At 38.7% G+C, this 19,342-nt stretch overlaps 4 protein-coding genes across 4 annotated transcripts; 3 read left to right on the forward strand and 1 right to left on the reverse strand.

Annotated features, from left to right (window-relative positions):
- Positions 1 to 360: 360 nt before the first annotated feature.
- On the forward strand, positions 361 to 1,060 carry ATC70_004270 (uncharacterized protein; the record flags this gene model as incomplete). The annotated part of the gene is made up of 4 exons (XM_064823576.1): positions 361 to 498; positions 573 to 736; positions 807 to 915; positions 977 to 1,060. The coding sequence occupies 4 exons, from the start codon at positions 361 to 363 to the stop codon at positions 1,058 to 1,060; spliced, it is 495 nt and encodes a 164-aa protein (XP_064688401.1).
- A 1,014-nt stretch (positions 1,061 to 2,074) lies between these two features.
- On the forward strand, positions 2,075 to 2,558 carry ATC70_004271 (uncharacterized protein; the record flags this gene model as incomplete). The annotated part of the gene is made up of 2 exons (XM_064823577.1): positions 2,075 to 2,379; positions 2,543 to 2,558. 2 exons carry the CDS (start codon positions 2,075 to 2,077, stop codon positions 2,556 to 2,558), a joined length of 321 nt encoding a protein of 106 aa, XP_064688402.1.
- A 2,967-nt stretch (positions 2,559 to 5,525) lies between these two features.
- On the forward strand, positions 5,526 to 10,445 carry ATC70_004272 (uncharacterized protein; the record flags this gene model as incomplete). The annotated part of the gene is made up of 1 exon (XM_064823578.1): positions 5,526 to 10,445. The coding sequence occupies one exon, from the start codon at positions 5,526 to 5,528 to the stop codon at positions 10,443 to 10,445; it is 4,920 nt and encodes a 1,639-aa protein (XP_064688403.1).
- Positions 10,446 to 15,193: 4,748 nt separating this feature from the next.
- Positions 15,194 to 19,153, reverse strand: ATC70_004273 (uncharacterized protein; the record flags this gene model as incomplete). The annotated part of the gene is made up of 10 exons (XM_064823579.1): positions 15,194 to 15,895; positions 15,950 to 16,793; positions 16,847 to 16,918; positions 16,972 to 17,323; positions 17,387 to 18,188; positions 18,241 to 18,434; positions 18,500 to 18,601; positions 18,653 to 18,873; positions 18,930 to 19,072; positions 19,124 to 19,153. 10 exons carry the CDS (start codon positions 19,151 to 19,153, stop codon positions 15,194 to 15,196), a joined length of 3,462 nt encoding a protein of 1,153 aa, XP_064688404.1.
- Positions 19,154 to 19,342: the final 189 nt, after the last annotated feature.

The raw sequence follows: 19,342 nt of genomic DNA on the forward strand, positions 1-19,342 counted from the left end.
GAGATGGTATATAAATAGCAGGCCACTGGGGCCTTATGGATTGTTGGTATAGCTTGTTGAGAGGCCACCTAAGTCGGTATGTTTCATGTAGTGTAGGTGGATCTCGATATTTTGACATTGGGGAGATTGAATGTATTGTAGTTCCTGAGGCACCTGTGCACACACAATTGACTGGACTTGTAAACATAGATGTGATGTGATACGATAAACATCATCTATGCTGCTACACTGTAAAAGGTGGCTTGAGGAGAAAGTGAATGTAGCCTAAGATGCATGCTTGTATGCAACAATGCAGGCTTTCTTTAGGATGGTGATACCGTTGGAGTTGTAATGGATGGCAACTTCCAATCAAAAAGAAAGATGGACAAGCGAAACCGAGATGATGTAGATCTCTATCCTAGTACCCTTTCAACAAGCTACGACATTGCACAGTTGTGGGAAGTCGAAGGTGAAGTTGAAAAGTTTGCTAATGAAAAAGATGATGCGAAAGAAGAACTGGTAAGCATATTGACAATACAGATACACTAAAATGTTTGTACTTGATGGTGCATACTAATCACATTTTCATCCAGTGTGGTCTTGAAGAACTAGACAACATCAACAACCCTACGTTCAAAGCTGGCTCAGAGAAAAATCGAAAGGTGAGTAACCGTTTTGACGAAGAAGGAGTTTTTTCTATGAACTGTGCGAGACATGGCGTGCCTATTCGATTATACGATATTTATAATGGCGAAGGGTAAGTAGATCTTGGTAATGCTAAAAAAAAAGACTAACAACTTTCTGATTCCCCTAAATGATTGTAACAGGCGTAAGTACGCACTTGCGGCTATCAGTCATCATATGAGTTTATTGGGTAACTCTCAAAAACTATTAATTATGTATGACATTATTTGTCTGTGTAAGGGCAAATTAGAGGTAAGCATATACATATTCAGAGACTGCATACATCGATTCCAACGCAAGAACGAACTATTAGTCGTGTATACCAGGGCTAAAGGAGAGGGCTCCTTTATATCTCGTGACAGTGTTCCACACCTATGCTCATAGCATGCACTGTTAAGTCCAACATCATCCACGAGTTGTCAATGGCAGTGGCAATACCGGTAAATAAGCATGAACAACAAAAGCGAGAGAACAAAATACTGACTCACTAATCAGATGGCGAAGGTGTAGAGCGCTTCTGGAGCACAGCAAATCGCTTCAATCGTTGAATATTTGCTGTTGAATGACTTGAGAGATGAAAGGCAACTTTTAAACATGTGCATAGAGGAATATTACTGTTGAGCCATTTTTAAAATGTAGTGGAAGAAAATTTGAAATCACTACCAGGAAAGATATCAATAGAAGCAATTTTTTGGTCGATCAAATCAAGCAATTACAATCTGTGTATGGGTATGCGATGATCAACAGCCTAGATAACCCAGCCTTGCAAGAACATTGAGAACGGATCATTGAAGTTCAATACAATGTAATGAATACATTTGTAAAACACCTCTTGTTTGCAATTCTGATGAAAGAGCACAAGATATCTCAACCTGGCTCATTTGGTAATGGCTTGGCCTTTTGTGAGAACGAAAACTTCCCTTAGATTGAACTCTAACCCAAATGATAGGCACTGCAAAGGCGGTCAGAGTTATTTTGTCGCTTGAAATACTGAAGAAGAAAGCAGAGGCGATCATTTCGATGATATACAAATTTGTAGAAACCTCATACAGTGAGTTATAATTTTGAATCGCAAGCGAGAGCAATATCTTAGTGTATAATGGTATGAAGGTACGCAGGCAGAGATCGACAGAAGAAAGAAGAAGACAGTCGGAAAAGAAGTGGAACGGATCAGACTGTATGCTGCCGAAAATGGTCTGGATTTGCCCACCCCTTTGAACAACTGGCATATATTGAAAAGAAACGTCGAAGAAATTTCTATTTTTATAGTAGGCTCGAGTAAACACAATAGCATAAGAAGCATGTATACTAATGATACTTTTCGATGAAGGGTGAAGCAAAGAGGGTTCTTGGCAACTACGAAGGTGAGTTGTCATCGTTGAGGGGAAAACAGAACAATGATTTTGTCAGAATGAGAGTTCTGGACGTTGCTCGCCGTCAACGCAGTGCCAAGTTACTGTTGAAAAATGTTTCACGATCCAAACCTCCGGTATTGTTTGCAAGCAGAGATGCCTCTGACTTGCTAAACAATGTCGTTATTTTTCCTGAGGTGAATTTTAGCGATGACGAGAATGAAATTTACGACAACAATGAGGATGATGTGGTTGACGCCGGTGATCCAGACGATGCAGATCCTGGTGAAGGCGGTAAGCCAAACCCAGAAGACGAAAGTCTAATCACATTTCAAGACATTGAGGAAGGATCAGAAAGCATCAAGTGCCTATTTTTTTATTTTATATATTTATATTATCTAGTAAAACTTTATCGTATGAAAAAATCTCAACATATATATGTTCCTATATCAATATTACCCCTGAATTAAATGAACATTGCTACAAAACACTAACAATGGCAATTTTCTCTAAAAAAGAGAATGCAGGGACTTGAACTCGTAATCTTGTCTGTTCCGTCGACAGAAAGTTACCATTTCGCAAAGCAAAAATTTAAGAAATTTCAAAAATTCTAGATAATACTATAGTTATCACAATATTTTGTACTACTACTCACGTGATGGGAATCAACTTGATTGTCTACTAGCTTTACATGTATACAAAACTAATTGTATTCTTGTAAAAGTATCATAAATCTAATATTTTTAGCTTCTCAAAGGTATTTCCGATGCATCAGAAATGTAGAAACAGTGATCATATTGACTTAAACTAATGATAAGCTAATAATAAACTATGAATCTTCTGAATCATCTTTAATACAGTCAGCCCAACAAAGCATCGTATTAAATTATATCAATAATACAGCAATAAATTGGTAAAAAGCTTTTAAATGGCGTATTTGTGGAACTGGATCATATAATATATTAATGTAGTGAGTACACTTTGCCACAGAAAGCTTCCATGTGGTACCTTACTGTAATGCTAAGTTTTTTTGTTTGCTTTGTGCTTTGTTTAGTTTGTAGGTACAGAATAAAATGTGCTAATGCTCTAAAATTATTGAATTAATAATATTAGCTGTTTCCAACGCTTCTCTTTACTTGAAGTAACATTTCTAGTATTGAATACATTTGCCACTTGTGTCATTCATCGCGTTTGATTAAGAACAGGTACTGTAACGACAGCGAACGGCTGTTGTTGTTTTATGCTTCAACAGTGACTACTAACGCTATCTAACAAGATATATACAACATATGATTATGAATTACAGAGCACTGTTGTATTATAACAGGACCTCGTCATTGACATTACTTTTGCTGCTAGGTACTTCCTTTTTTTGTTTTCTATTTCGTAGATAATTTGACGTACAATTATATACTATTTATAACGCTATTATGAAAAAGCTACTGTGATGTATGTAGAATCGTTTCATAGTTGACATCCTCATATTCCAATAACTGAATTCATTTGCTTCCTAGTCATATCAATACACTGATAAAGCAACTCAATTCAAGCTAGTGGTTTTATCTTTAGCTCTTCTTCCTCCACTTCCTCCTGACTATCACCTCTTAACAATAAAGGTACGTTCTTTTATTGCATACACAAATATTTTTAGTACTTGTACCTAGCTGCTATTGCTCTCAGTACAACTGATCAAAGTGGGCTATAGTCATATAATTGAGGTAGCAATCATAGTCATAGAGGCATTCACGCTTGCTTTGTCATGAGTCAAAAGTCATTCGTACTTTGTCAAGCTAAGCTACCACTAGTCTCGTGTATGATGAATGGCACAATAATTTATTGTATATAGCATACTGCTAGTAGATAAGCTCTGTGTGAGCACCGTTTTTGCCATACTGTAATTCAGCGATGGTTTACTTTGAGGCTTGAAATGTTCTTTTTGAAATATTGCCTTGTCCATACTTGAATTTCTCCTTTGTGCGGTAATCAGCTTTTGCAATTTGTAGCATGTATATTTTGCTGACGGGAATCTATGTCTTTGTATAATGTAGTAATAGAGCAAAATTCAGCACTTGGTTTCGACGCGCTTCTTGAGTTCTTACACGATTAATAGTCTCAAACGCTGAACAACCTCTATAGTCAATGGAATTGTCGTAGCAGAGTCCATAAATTGGCTAATAAAGCAATATAGTAATATCTGTCATATAAACGGTAGTGGCCGCACTGTTTGTGATGTTATACCCTTGTCTCGGCTTTCGTTGTATATATTGAAGGAAGACTCATATTTACTCTTGTTCAACCACAAATAGCTTGATTTAAAGTGGCAAGCTTTCGTTTCATCAGAAGAGTTTTTATTCGTCTTATTAGACAACCCTCTCTTGAATTCAATTATTTGTTGAAATCAAATGATGAAATTTAGGAGCGAACATGAAAATGATGGATTCCAGAGTGTAATGAAATAGCCGCCCAAACGCAACTTGATTGAAAATCGAAATTCAACAAATAGCACTCATTCAAATTCATGCTATTTGGATCTATTTGTGGAATACATCCACTATGATCTGCATTCCGACAGTTCATCCAGTTACCAGATTTAGATATAAACTGTATGTACACTGGATTAGATGTACGATATCGATTTATACTATGATCATGAGAAGATATGGACTTCAGATACGCTAGTACTATAAGATTCATACTATATAAGATATAGGCTATAGATGGCACCACGGACATGGATGGCACTATAGACTTATACTTGTATTCCGACATTGACTACGGATGTTTACCATATCTGGATAGGCACCAAGATTAATGCAATATGAGCTTGTTGCTTCAGATGTGCACTTCATGATCCACGCTATAAGACACATGCTTATATCCGTGATACTAGCTACAGATACTTTATGTACTACAGACTTGTACTATATATGAGACATGCTATAGACATGCATACGATATGCTATAGACATGCCATATATCCAGATACATGCTAAAGATGTATGCTTAGCGATATACACTCAGATATGTACTATTAATATAGACTAAGAAGACTGTACCTATCGGATACATGCTACTAGATCGATATTAATTATCCTTATGGAAAGGATAGATCAGGGTACTTCGGATGAGAGTCTAATTATTCATCCAGACAGAGCTAAATCATGATTAGCTTGCTGGAGTTGTCTTTTAGCATGATTAGACATTAGTTGATCTGAGTTGACTTATTTGTCAATCTAATTAATAGAACTTTTATCCATTGTTATAGTATATAAGAAGGATCATCTACCTGGCCAGTAGAGAGACTTCAGTTTACTTTACACCTGTCCGTTTGATAATAAAATATACCTTTATTTATCAAGTTGACATTACTGTTTTTTTATTCTTTTTTTTCCGTGAATTTTAGTCTGTAAAGCCTCAAATTCCACATTTTTTTCAACTCAAAGGTTATCACTTTTACACTTTATCTTATACTCTACATTTTATTATTCTACTTTAAAAACTATTTTTATCATGTCTCACAACCAATACAACGCTACTGAAAACACTCAAGAGGATATTGCTCAAGACTCTGTCCGTGTTTCTTCTCCTTATGACTCATCTATGCAAGTGGATGAGCACGCTCAACTTTCTGCAGTTGATCATCTTCTCAAGAAGATTGACACTGCTCAGGCTCGCTTGGATCAGATCCATCGTAACGCTGGTGATACTTACACTGAGGATGAACGCTTGGCGGCTGATGAAGCATCTGCGTCTGTCGAATGGCTCAGCAAGCAAGTCAGTGCCATTACTAAGAGGGCTGATTCCAAAGCAAGACCTGTCAATCTCAATGAGATCCCTCGTTTCCAGGTGGTAGGACAAGCTAAGCATTGGCCTGACCATCCTCGATTCACCACAGTCGATCATTTCTTCAGTGCTTTTGAGAACGTCATCAGAGCATCCGGTAATGAAGTAAATTTGGTTTGGAAACGCCACGTGCCTGTTTCACTGCCATTTGACTTCGAATCATGGACCAAGAATGATCTTCTGGCATGTAATGATTGGGATCAAGCCAAGGCATTGTTCCGCAAACATTTTGGTGCTCCCATCAACTCTGAGGAATCCATGGCCAAACTCTTCAGCATGCGCATGAAGAACAATGATACTCTACAGGACTATACGAATAAGTTCATGAAGTACGTCAAGGATTGTGGCTTCCCTCCTAACAGCAACATGTTAGCCAAGTTCTATCAGTTCACGCTGTTACGCAAGAATCAGCAAATGATGGTCAACCAAATGTCCGTCAAGCATGGTTTCAACCACAAATGGACTATCAACGAGATCTATGAGTGTGTGTTGCCTTTGTTCCTTGTTGACGAGCAAAATCGTGGTGATGATGATGTTGAGGTCGACATCAGAGGTAAGCGTAAGGGTGGTTCTGGTGGTTCTGGTTCAAGAACAAAGATGGCAAGGGTATCTGCCACTGGGTATTTCTGTGCGAAGCATGGCGGGAGCAATGCCAACCACAACACCATTGACTGTAAGTCAAGATTGAAGCACTTTGGCTCTGACAACAAGCCTAACCGGGCTACTACTGCTGCTCCGTATTCTATGAATTCCTCATCCTCTGATCCCAAAACCTGCAACTTTTGTGGTAAGCCCCGTGCTTACGGTCATCGTTGTCAAGAGTTCTACGACTGGAAGAAGGAGAGAGAATCAAGGAAGAACATTGGTGTGCATACTGTACAAACAACCACTGTTCGCAAGGACAACAAGTCTGGTTCTGGTTCTGAGACCAACGATGTTACCATGGAAAGTAGCACTGATTCTGACATTGGTGATGCTGTTGGAGATGTCACCATGGAGGAAATAGATGCTTGCTTGGACGAGATTGAAGCAGAGGATGCCTCGCTCAACTGTAAGTCTAATGTGAAAAATGTACCTGAAAGTTTCAATCCATTTCAGTTACTGACTCCTATTATTTTAGAGAGCAAAGAAGGAAAACCAGTCCGTTTGATCGCGAAAGTAGATACGGGATCAGATTCCACCTTCTTAAATAAAAACATTTTTCACAATAAATTACTATTCACTTCCCAAGATATTATTTCTGTTGAAGGCAATTTGAACTTTCTGAGTCATTCAGTAAAGAGATTGGGTAAAACACCAGCTATCAAGATAAGATATCTTAATGACATTGCATTTGATCACTCGTTTGAGCTATCCAATTTTATTCAGGACCTAGGCGATTTTGATGTGCTACTGGGTGTAGACACATTGAGTCGACTTAGAATTGGGCTAACTGGCGTTGCTCACAAGTTTGCTGATATTGGACATCTTACAGAGGAAGAGAAATCAGAGCTTCTTGAAAGCATCGATTTCGAAAATGTCAATTTTGATACTAAACATTCTATTGATCCAGAAACCGCATCAATCTTTGAATCCCAAGCTGAGGAGAATAAGTATATGAGCAACATCCAAGATGCTATTGATGAGAATCAGAGAATCAAGCCTGGAACGTTTTGTAACGTGCCTGAATCTGAGATCACTATACCAATCAAGGAGAATGTTGATTACTACGTCAAGCAATATCCGATCGCACATCATGCAATGCCCGAAATCGAAAAGCAATTGAATGAATGGCTGGATGCAGGAATTGTAGAACAGTGTAGACCTAACGGCTTATTCAACAGCCCTCTCATTGCAGTATCAAAGAAGGACAATGATGGCAAACCCACCAAAACACGAGTTTGTATGGATGTGCGGAGGATCAACCAGCATATGCCCAACAATACAAACCAATTTGAGATACCAAATATACAGGATATCTTCACCCGGATCAAGCAGAAGGGGACAATATTTTCGAAAATCGATCTGAAAAACGCATATTTTTCATTTAGAATTTCTGACATATCAAGAAATGTGCTTTTGTTCAATTTTAGAGGAAAATCGTATAGATGGTTAGGCTGCTGTTTCGGGTTGCGCCCAATCACATCTGTCTTTAGCTCTGTCATGAACATTTTGTTTTCTGATATGCCCAACGTGGAGGTCTATGTGGACGACCTATGCCTCGTATCTTCATCCTTATCCAGTCATTGCGAATTGATTAAGGAGGTGCTGAGACGCTTGACACATGCCAACTTAAAGATTGGTGTTGAAAAGTGCTCCTGGTTTCGATCTAGCATCTACTTGCTAGGCTTTGTAGTTGGTCCTCATGTTTCCAAGGTTGACATGCGACGTCTCTCTGACATTGATCATTGGGGTCCATGCAAATCTGCCAAACAGGTTAAACAACTAGCTGGTGTTATTTCATATTTGAGACCACACATCCCAAATCTGTCAAAACTGATGGCGCCTATTGATGCTCTACGAAATGATCCAGATGCTGGTAGCAAATGGACTGAGGAGCACACCAAACGACTTGAGATTATCAAGAAGGTCTTGTTATCTGAAGCTTTACTGACTGCACCAGACATGAATAAGAAATTTTATCTTGAATGTGATGCTAGCTTATATGCAGTTGCAGTCATTTTGACGCAGCGCGACGATCAAGGACGCACAGTCTATGTGGCGATGTTGAGCAAATCTCTGACCAAATCCCAACAGAACTGGCCTGTCCTGAGACGAGAACTGTATGCCGTGTTATTCGGTTTAGTTCGTTTGCGACCCTTATTGTACGGGCATCCTGAGATTGAGGTTATGACAGATCATCGAGCTCTGATTTATATCTACACATGTAAATGTCCTACTAGAGTCATTCAAAATTACATGGAGATTTTAAACGAGTATCCCCAACTGCAATTCACTCATATCAAGGGCTTAGACAACATCTTACCTGACAAACTTAGTCGCTTGTATGAACCTTTAGAAGATCATACAGAGCTGGCGGGAGACAGTGATAAGAAAATTGCTAAATTACAAAAGAATATCATGAGAAGCAAAGGCTCCAAGAAACGATTCATTGACAACAATAAGCAAACAAAGCATTATCCAACCAAGAACAAAGTAGTCTATAACAAAGACAAGCACTTGAATGTACTTGCTATGAAGATCAAGGAGGGCAATTATGAAAGCGTTGCTTACATTGCACCACCTGACAATGAGAGAGACCAACTGCTTCGTGAAACTCATGAATTTGGACACTTTGGTGCCGCTAGTATTGTCAAGAAACTACATGAAGAAGGTATTCATTGGACAGGTCTATATGATGATGCAAAGGCAATTTGTCAATCATGTATGGAATGTGCAAGACATAATGTAGTTCAAAAGGGTTACCATGAACTGAGAAACGTTGTAGCGTATGGTCCATTTGATCATATAGGCATTGACTTTCTTGGTCCGTTAACTCCAACCAACAATGGCAATATATATATATTAGTTGTATACGACATTTGCACCAGATTTATTATAACTCGTGCATTGCCCAACAAACAAACCGATACTGTCGCTAGAGCTCTGACTACCATCTTTGGAGACTTTGGCGTAGTACAAATACTACAATCTGATAATGGACGTGAATTCAAGAGTGCTTTGATGAGCGAGATCGGTAAAGCACTTGGCATCAATCAAAGATACTCTACGGCTTTCCACGCTAGGGGCAATGGTGCATCCGAATCAGGTGTTAAAAATATTCTTAATGCACTTCGTAAGATGGTCAGTGAACACATCTATGACTGGGACTCGGTTCTACCTGGAACTCAACTGGCTATAAACACAAAAATTAGGTATCGCACTGAGAGTGCACCTTTTCAATTGATGTTTGCTAGACCATTGAATAGATTCGTAGACTACGATGATCCTAAGATCAAGGACAACTTACCAAAGAAGCCTATGACTCTCGGTGAGCTACGCAAGAAGGCAGAGATTATGAACCAGGTTGTCTTTCCAGCTATTAACCAAAGAACACAACGCATTATTGAAGAGCAAGCAACGCGATTCAATAAGCATCACAAGATTACACACTTCAAAGTTGGTGATTGGGTTATGGTAAGACTTCCGCATAGAGAAAGCAAACTTGAGGCCGCTTATGATGGACCTTATCAAGTTGTTCAAAAGAAAAGATCTACATATGTGTTGAAAGACGATATGAATGAACTACTACATCGCGACTATGTGCCATCTGAATTGAAGCTGGTAGCAATCGACGAGTCTATCATCGAACAAGAAGTATATGAGGTTGACGAGATCAGAGCGCATCGTGGTCCTGAACACAATAGAGAGTATTTGGTAAAATGGAAGACATTTGGAGAAGCTGCCAACTCCTGGGAAACTGCTGCATCGTTCAACAACCCTCAAACCATTCGTAAGTACTGGGCAAAGATCAAGGAATATGAGCTGCTTGAGAAGAGAAGACAGGCACTAAATAGTGACACTGCTTCCTCCAAATCAAAGCGTAAGCGTGATGATTCTGACAAGCGTTTGAGAGGCTCTAAGAGACTCAACGTTGCAGAACAGTAAAGTGATGTTTGTCATGGGATATATCAGGGCAACATGCAAATTGCAGTAGCACCTTTAGACTATCACATTGCGTTATATCTTTGTCAGCGAATGCGAAATACAGATCATTGATCGTTTACATAATTCTTTGAATTAGTCAACATGCGTTGAAACTGGTGGGGGCAAATGTGGAATACATCCACTATGATCTGCATTCCGACAGTTCATCCAGTTACCAGATTTAGATATAAACTGTATGTACACTGGATTAGATGTACGATATCGATTTATACTATGATCATGAGAAGATATGGACTTCAGATACGCTAGTACTATAAGATTCATACTATATAAGATATAGGCTATAGATGGCACCACGGACATGGATGGCACTATAGACTTATACTTGTATTCCGACATTGACTACGGATGTTTACCATATCTGGATAGGCACCAAGATTAATGCAATATGAGCTTGTTGCTTCAGATGTGCACTTCATGATCCACGCTATAAGACACATGCTTATATCCGTGATACTAGCTACAGATACTTTATGTACTACAGACTTGTACTATATATGAGACATGCTATAGACATGCATACGATATGCTATAGACATGCCATATATCCAGATACATGCTAAAGATGTATGCTTAGCGATATACACTCAGATATGTACTATTAATATAGACTAAGAAGACTGTACCTATCGGATACATGCTACTAGATCGATATTAATTATCCTTATGGAAAGGATAGATCAGGGTACTTCGGATGAGAGTCTAATTATTCATCCAGACAGAGCTAAATCATGATTAGCTTGCTGGAGTTGTCTTTTAGCATGATTAGACATTAGTTGATCTGAGTTGACTTATTTGTCAATCTAATTAATAGAACTTTTATCCATTGTTATAGTATATAAGAAGGATCATCTACCTGGCCAGTAGAGAGACTTCAGTTTACTTTACACCTGTCCGTTTGATAATAAAATATACCTTTATCAAGTTGACATTACTGTTTTTTTATTCTTTTTTTTCCGTGAATTTTAGTCTGTAAAGCCTCAAATTCCACACTATTAGTAAAAGCGCTCAAATGTACATCAACAACCATTTAAACATACTAAAGTAAAGATACACGCTTATATCGCACATCGTGTGAATGAATCACTCCTGATCACAGTGTATTCAATCACACCCATGATGGTCGTAATAAGAGATGTTATCTTTATCCAAATAATATCAAATCAATAACAAGCATATTTAAATATGATAAGTATGCCCTGCTGCCATAGTTGCACAACATCCCAGATAAAGGGTTCCATACTTCAATAACAAACATCACATCTTAAACCATCAAGGTTACATTAAATCATGCTATGGCGATAGCTCATCCAAGCCCATCAAGGTTACTCAAATCGACCCTTATGGCCAGTGCTCTTGCATTGATTACCACTTTAAATCAAACATCAACAACACTTGCCAGATATCGCAATAGCAGAACCTACTATTGCTCTCTATCATCACTAATCCTACAAGCTAGTTGCAAACGTATAAATACTCTTCTTTTTTTTTTACTCAATTCCGGGATCTTCAGTTCATTTTATACACAAATAAAATACAGTTGATTTCTATTGTATTTTACTATTGCTTTATTTTTTTGTGAAATCTATTCAAACCTGATTTCACTGCATAAATGTAGCCATTTTTCAACTTGAATAACTCATGCTACAAACCGTTGTAGACGCTTGAAATAGGGCCAAACGACTCCCCTTGATTGCACTTTACTTACTGATGCTTTATTTCAAATTTTTTTGGGTCATTGCAAATTCATGAAAATCATCGTTTTTTCATGAGTATTAGCAAGGGAAAATTCTTGAAAACCAAATGATCGCGTTTTTCACCCCAGAAATGAAGACTTTCCCTGTGATACATATAAGTTCGAATTGATCGTAAATACGAGATGCAGCACTGGAAACACTTTCTATGAGATTTTCCTATGTGAAATTTCGACATTTTGGCAAAAAACATGTTTTCATACTTTTGCAAATTGCTCATTATTTTCGGTCTGAAAGCTGAATGTAATGAGCATCATTCGATGCAGCTTCTTTAGTTCTGTAAAGTTATAATGGAAAGCTGGGTATGATAACGACAGCTTTCATAGTCAAATTTGGCAAAAACGTTTAAAAGATGTCAGATCAAACAAGGTTGAACATGAAAATAGCCACTGCACAAATTCATATTAAATCACCGCAGTTAAGGTTGCCGCGGCAAAAAAACTGAGACTAAATCTACTGAACGTGACGTCGGATAGGGGGCCCTCTCGTTTTTCCATATCCCGTTTTTTTCCCTTTTTTGCAAAGCGCGTTTAGTATCAAACCATAGTGGTCTTGGGAACTGTTTAATTGATAATAACACTCTATCTTCTGATAGCATTGCCGTGCACTGTTAAAAGTACTTTATACTGCTTTATTTAAGTGGAATATAGTAGGTACCATGCAATAACGAGTACTGGAAGGCGTAGAATTAACACTAATTGAATTTGTTTATTAGGTTTTGATAATTCTTTTTGTCTGTTTGACGTGGGTGTTACTGTCATTACTTCTCTGCTATCCTTACTGTCTGCTTCTTTGGTGTATCATGTCTGATGGTTACTTCTTTAGCCTTTGTCCAGTCTCTGTGGTGTCGTTTATTCTTCAGTTTTTCTATGGTACTGGTATTGCTGCTGCTGCTAATCCGGCCTTTCCTGGTCTACTGTATTTGGTGCATGCTCGTTCTCTGGTTCATATCTGTTGATTGCGTAATATCTGATCTATCTGTGGTAGTGATAAATGGTAAATAACTTCTTTGGTCTTTGTCTGCTCTCTGCTAATGGCATTCGTTCTTTAGTTTGTTTATGGTACTGGTATTGCTGCTGCTGCTGCTAATCTGGCCTTTCCTGGTCTACTATATTTGGTGCATGCTCGTTCTCTGGTTCATATCCGGTGATTGCCTATACTCTTCTGATGTATCTGTGGCTGTGGTAAGTGGTAAGTATCTTCTTTCTTCTGGTCGCAATGATATAAAACTTCTTTGAATGTTTATATTATTACTTCCTTTCTCGTGATAATGCATTCATGATGTTTGCCTTGTTGCGTTTTCTTCTTCTCCTTCTTTTTCTTTTATTGGTAGTGTTTCCTCTGTAGCTTTACATGAAACAACATTCGTCATTATGTTGTATTGCAAACTTACAATACCACAGTTGCTTTCGCAGTTGTGCGTGTTTGTGCCATGTTGCTTTACATCCGACTATTACTACCATGCACGTTGCCCATGTATGCAATTTTATTGCAACAACAACAACGAGCTGTCTTGAACATCTTTGATGTTGTGCTTGTTATGCTTTTCTTTGACTCGCTTCATGCGAGTGTCTCTTTTTGCCTACATACTACTATACTCGTATAGTATCATATTATTCTTTTCTTTTATTATTATTATGTTTCTTTGAAGCATACCTTTTTTTACGTTGTGTGGATGTGCCTATCCCTGAAGCTCAACAAGACATTATCCGAGGCTAGGAGGTAGATAGGCCGCCTCCACTTGGTTATCGCTACTTACTTTAGTGATGATTGAGAGTCTCAATGCCAGAATCTAAAGCTAGGTGGTGTAAGTAAGGCATGCTCTAGCACCTGAGGGAAATTTGATGATAGTAACGGCTATATTGCTATATATATAGCGGAGCTTAAAATTTTGCCTCACATCAAAACAGGGGGAAACCCTCGCAAAAATTTTTTTAGGTCAGCGGAGTTTTCAAACAATCTGATTGGCTAAGAGGTTGAAGTAACGAAGGGTTATAACTAGTTGATCTGCTGTTGGCCCGTCAATAAATTTGATATTGTGTTTGTAATAAAAGAATGACCGAATGAATACAGTTTAGAGCCTTTATTCAAAAGTAAGATAAAATGTAATTGCATAGTTTTGGGCATGTTATTGACTTAATTTTTTTTTGTATGTTATTTGATATGCTGATGTTTTACGACCTGAAAATGAATTGTGTTGTGCCAGAAGGGCTACAACTGTCTATAAAGATTAAGGTATTCTTGATGGGTAGATATGTCTGTGTTGTGCAACAACATGGACAAGCTATGATAAGTGAAGTGCATCTCAGCTATCTAAATACTGAGGTTCACCAGATGTGATAAGCGTTGTACAAGATAAATTGCTACTTTGGCATTCAGAACTTAGTATAAATAGAATAACTCTTGTCTTCATCAATAAATCATTAGTTTTTGTGTCTGATCTTATTCAAATAAGTCTTTTCTTGTTTTTATAATATCGAACATTTTTTATAAGCTACAAATAATAATCCTTTTATTCTTTGTGCTTAACAAATTGGTTAAAATCTGGATCAAACATCAGCAGTAATGTATGGCCATTTGCTGGTCAGAATGCTCAATGAAATATAGAAGGGAAAAGCCGGCCATGTTATTTTAATTCCGATGAATGATCCATGTTTGTTTTATCTAAATCCAATGAGTATATCTTGAGATACAAACATAAAATTACATTGTGCAAAGGCTGTAGGGAGTAGTGGGATCAACTAAGAAAGATGAAAGTAAGTAAACAAAGGCTAGATAGACGCGTTGTAATAGCAGCGGTCAATTTCTACTTATTGAGTGGGAGCGGTGACCTCGCAATCCGTTTGATTTTAGATATATTTTGCGTAAACCACAGCATGTCGCCAGGCCATAGAATGTTAGATGTTCAAATGGGTAGTCTCTTATTTATTAAGCTTATACTAATTCAAATTCATCATCATCTTCTCCTCCTGATTTAACAGCTACACTTGATTTTGAAGATCTGGAGGGAGGTTTACTCGTGGGGATAACTGAAGGTGGGATACTCGACAATGAGCGTCTTTCTGATGACATAGATGGCGAAGGAGCCGAGGAAGTGGCAGCACCAGTAGATGAACCAGCCGCCATATTATTAGCAAGCTTCTTACCTTCAATGAAGAGCGCCTCAAAAATTTCATGGCCCAGGCCCTTTTGTCTCTCAACCAAGGCTTTCTGTAACTTGAAGCTTTGAGGGATATCTGTTTGAATAAGTTGGTCCAAGCGATCTTCTGTAAGAATAATCATACGCAGCGAAGGTAATGTGATTTTGACACAGGGGGCATCAGAGCCCATGAGAGCATTGTATATCTTGTTGGCATGGTCGGTAAAGTACTTGGAATCTAATGGCGATACTGTTTGTGGTTGCTGTCCATCCTGTAACTCTTGATGCAGTGCGTCAACCACGTCTTGCTCGTTGGATTGCTCTGCGCTCAATGTGATGAAACTGCAAATGACATCCCACTTATCCATAGCTGTATCCAGAAGATTCATCAACAAAAACAGTTCAGTGGACATGGTGTGAAGGTCCATGTTGTTCAACTCGCCATCTTGATCTTGATCGTACAAGGCAAAGAAAAAAGCAGTTTTAGACATGACATCCTACAGACGTATTATTAGTAAAGAACGATGCCTACAAGCTGAATATTAACATACTCCTCGCAATATCTCTCCTAATTTGCTCACAGCGTCTTGCAAGGTCACTCCTGGCTTGCTCTCTGGGCGAAAGTGGTCAAACAATCGCTTTACAAATGCTTGCAATACTTCTTTAACTACTATCAGATCCTCATCATTCGTAGCGGTACTACTATTGTCGTTCAATTTAGCCCACGTCGTCATGTTTTCCAGCATACGAGTAAATGCAGTCAGATCCATTTCAGGTACGGAAGATTTGTCTTGGTGATCTTTGGCATAGTACAGTGCACCGAAAAAGTAATCATAAATCAACGAAATTTCTTCAGGACCAAAGGTTGCATTGTTCTTAATGTTTCTCAGTGCATTGCGTTTGGTAAAGGATTCAACACCACCTATAATTTTAAGCTCGTTTTGCTTACGAAGCTGGTTGATCTTGTAGGATGTCACTTTGGGAAAGCCGGAATAAGCCGACTTCATCAAACTGTTGAAAATTTCCAGCTTGTTGGCATCGTCTTCTTCTTTTGTAGCATCATCAACAGGTAAGTTGAGAGAGGCAAAAAACCCCTTGACAACTACTAGCAATTCAGAGTCGTCCTCCACCTTGGTCAGTTCTTTTTCGTGTCTTTTCAATATGGCAAGTGCAATTTGAAACAATACTTTGGGACCCTCCACAAAGAAGCAATCCAAAATGCGGAAAGCAAAAGGCAATGGCATGGAGTTAATAAACAGCGTCAAGAACCATGGCAGGCAGGCAACCGATAATTGAATTTCTTTGCGTTGGAAATGCTCAGTGACCTTGGGGATGTACTTTTTGACCAATTCCTCCAACACAACTTGATCTAGGAGGACACCATACATGGACGAGCTGTTGAACAGCAGTGAGAATTGAGAAAATAGCACAGACGGATGCTTCCTTACCTATAATAACCAGGACAAAGCTGATCTACCAATGAATTCAATGTCCAGAACGCTTGTTCCTCTGTCATGTATCTAAGGAACATTATGAGTGCTGATTTCAATACTTGTAAGCAGCATCTACTTACATCAATAGAGACGAAGTGACAATATTCATCGCTTGGCAGTAGCCAATTTCAGGATTCTTCCAGGAGTATGCAGTCAACACTCTACGCAGTCGATCAATGCCATCGGGTGCTTGATAAGCTGGATATTCTGGCAATGATCTGTGCAGATCCTTCTCGATATCATCCAAAGCAGGTGACTTGTCGTTCTTGTGCGATTCCAATATTTGATCATACACACCTTGGTTGGCAAATCGAAGGTAGATGGAGCCAGAACACATTTCGTAGATTTCACCTCGCAAACAGTTGGGTATACCAGCGCGGATCATCTTTGCAAATATAGGCTGGCGCACCAGCGTCAGGTTTCTGCCATTGTCTGTAAAACGTGTATAACGTTACATTTGTTTGTTGGTATATAAAATGAACTTGTCTCACTTACCATTAAAGTAATTTTTCCAAAGGGCCAACTTTTTATGATCTTTTACTTGCGTTGAATCACTATGGTAACCATACTGCAAGCCCAGACCGCCAATAGTATTCTTCACATGAATGGGATCATCCAAGAGTTCCTCTGATTTGCATGTCATTAAAAAGGGGCGCAACGACTCTTTCATTTTAGACACGTTGACTTGGAGGCCTTGTTTCAGGGTATCACAGAATTGCTCACAGGCCGTCTTTTCAGCTTCTACTTTGAAAACGTGTGTCATTTTATGCCATGTCTTGAATGATAAGGCTGATCTGTAGGTATTGTTGTTAATTCGTTCAAAGCGAGTGATGGTATAGAGTGGAAGAATAAATGTGCATTGAGGTCGGTCGTGTTCGTTGGTAGAGACTTTGTCAAATGATTCAAATGCTAAAAAGTTTTGCGATTGGTATAATCTTCCAGGATATCTTGTTCTTCCAAGCGTTTCAGGAAATAACGACGGTTCCAAGTCAAACATGTAGCACACGTGAATGGTATCAATCAAGTCTTCGTGCTCGGGTAATCTGAATAGCTGGCGAAAGTTTTCGTTTCTCTTGCGATGCTCCAACACATGCTTCAGTGGGTTGTTGGAGGCTACTGCAGAAGGTCTGCGGTCGTTGATGTTGACAGGTTTGTCGTTTACTGTCAATTGTTCAAAAGACGAGCTCTTGAATGCACTGGAATGCGAGTTTTTCAACAATCGCTGTACGGAGTCGCCTGTCAACTGGACCAACAAATCATAAACTTCATCCCGTTTAAACATGTTGGCGAATAAATACTGCTGTTGTTAATACACTTTACATGTTTTCACTATCTAAATCACAGCCTACCTCTTGATTTTCCTTGGTAATGATGCGCATACTATGTCTGAACAGTTTTCGAATCGGCTCCTTGATTATATCCTTGATATCCTTGAGTTCAATCAGTATCTTGAGTTCAAATCCAATCAGATAAGAGTAGAATCCGAGGTAGTTTTCTGATATATACATCCAACCCTGTCTACTATTGCAGGAACAAGAGTAATCTTGATTTCATAGATATAGTATTTTTAGCATGATCCGCAGCTTTTGGTGAAATATGACAACTTACAGTTGACTAGACGCTCAGAAGAAGGCACATCAAATGTCTGTCGAAACGTTCTCGAAGCGTTGCGTATCACGTCGTCATGCAGCAGGTCATCCGTGTCGCTGTCTATGGAAGTCTGTGAGTATTATATCATGCAAGCCCTTGAAATAAGTGTACCTGCAATTGTAGCAGATACAATGTGGTTCATTTTCTTGACGACCCATTCCTCTCTGGCAAAAGGGCTCGAGATTTCTTCTAGTTCTGGTATCATATTGATGCTGAGCCATTTCCAAGCAGCTTCAATCAGTTCTTCTGAATCAGACACAGCGATTTGTAAACATGTTGCATTAGGCTCTCTCTGAAATAGGATGCGATAAGGCGGTTGTTTGGCATCGAATCTGTGCTGTGTATTAGAATCAAGACTCGGTGAGCATACAGAGAAACTCCCACTTACAGATTAGTAATGGTGCTAAACACATTTTTAAAGATGGTGTTTCCAGGTTCATGCGATTTTTGTAACATGAAATATAGATTTTGTTGCTCCACAGTCCAAAATGGCATCAAGGTGATGTCCGTGGATGTTGGTAATATAAAGGTCTAGTTGCCTTGATATGAGTCTACAGTGTGTTAGCATGTTACCCAACTCACATTTTTTGGTATCTTGCTTTGACTTGGCATAACGGAATTCTGGAAAAAGAACAAGTGTTTCATAATAATCGCTTGGCTCCCAACTTTTATGCCCTTTGATAGCATGCTCGCAACAGTCTCATCACGTGTATCTCGGGCACTTTATGATACATGCAAAAGCACATCAGTTCAACAGGATGCTTCAACGATCTGTGTGACCATATTTCACTTCAAAAGAAA

Source organism: Mucor velutinosus (assembly GCF_035048745.1).
Source record: "Mucor velutinosus strain NIH1002 chromosome Unknown tig00001540, whole genome shotgun sequence".
Lineage (NCBI taxonomy): Eukaryota > Fungi > Mucoromycota > Mucoromycetes > Mucorales > Mucoraceae > Mucor > Mucor velutinosus.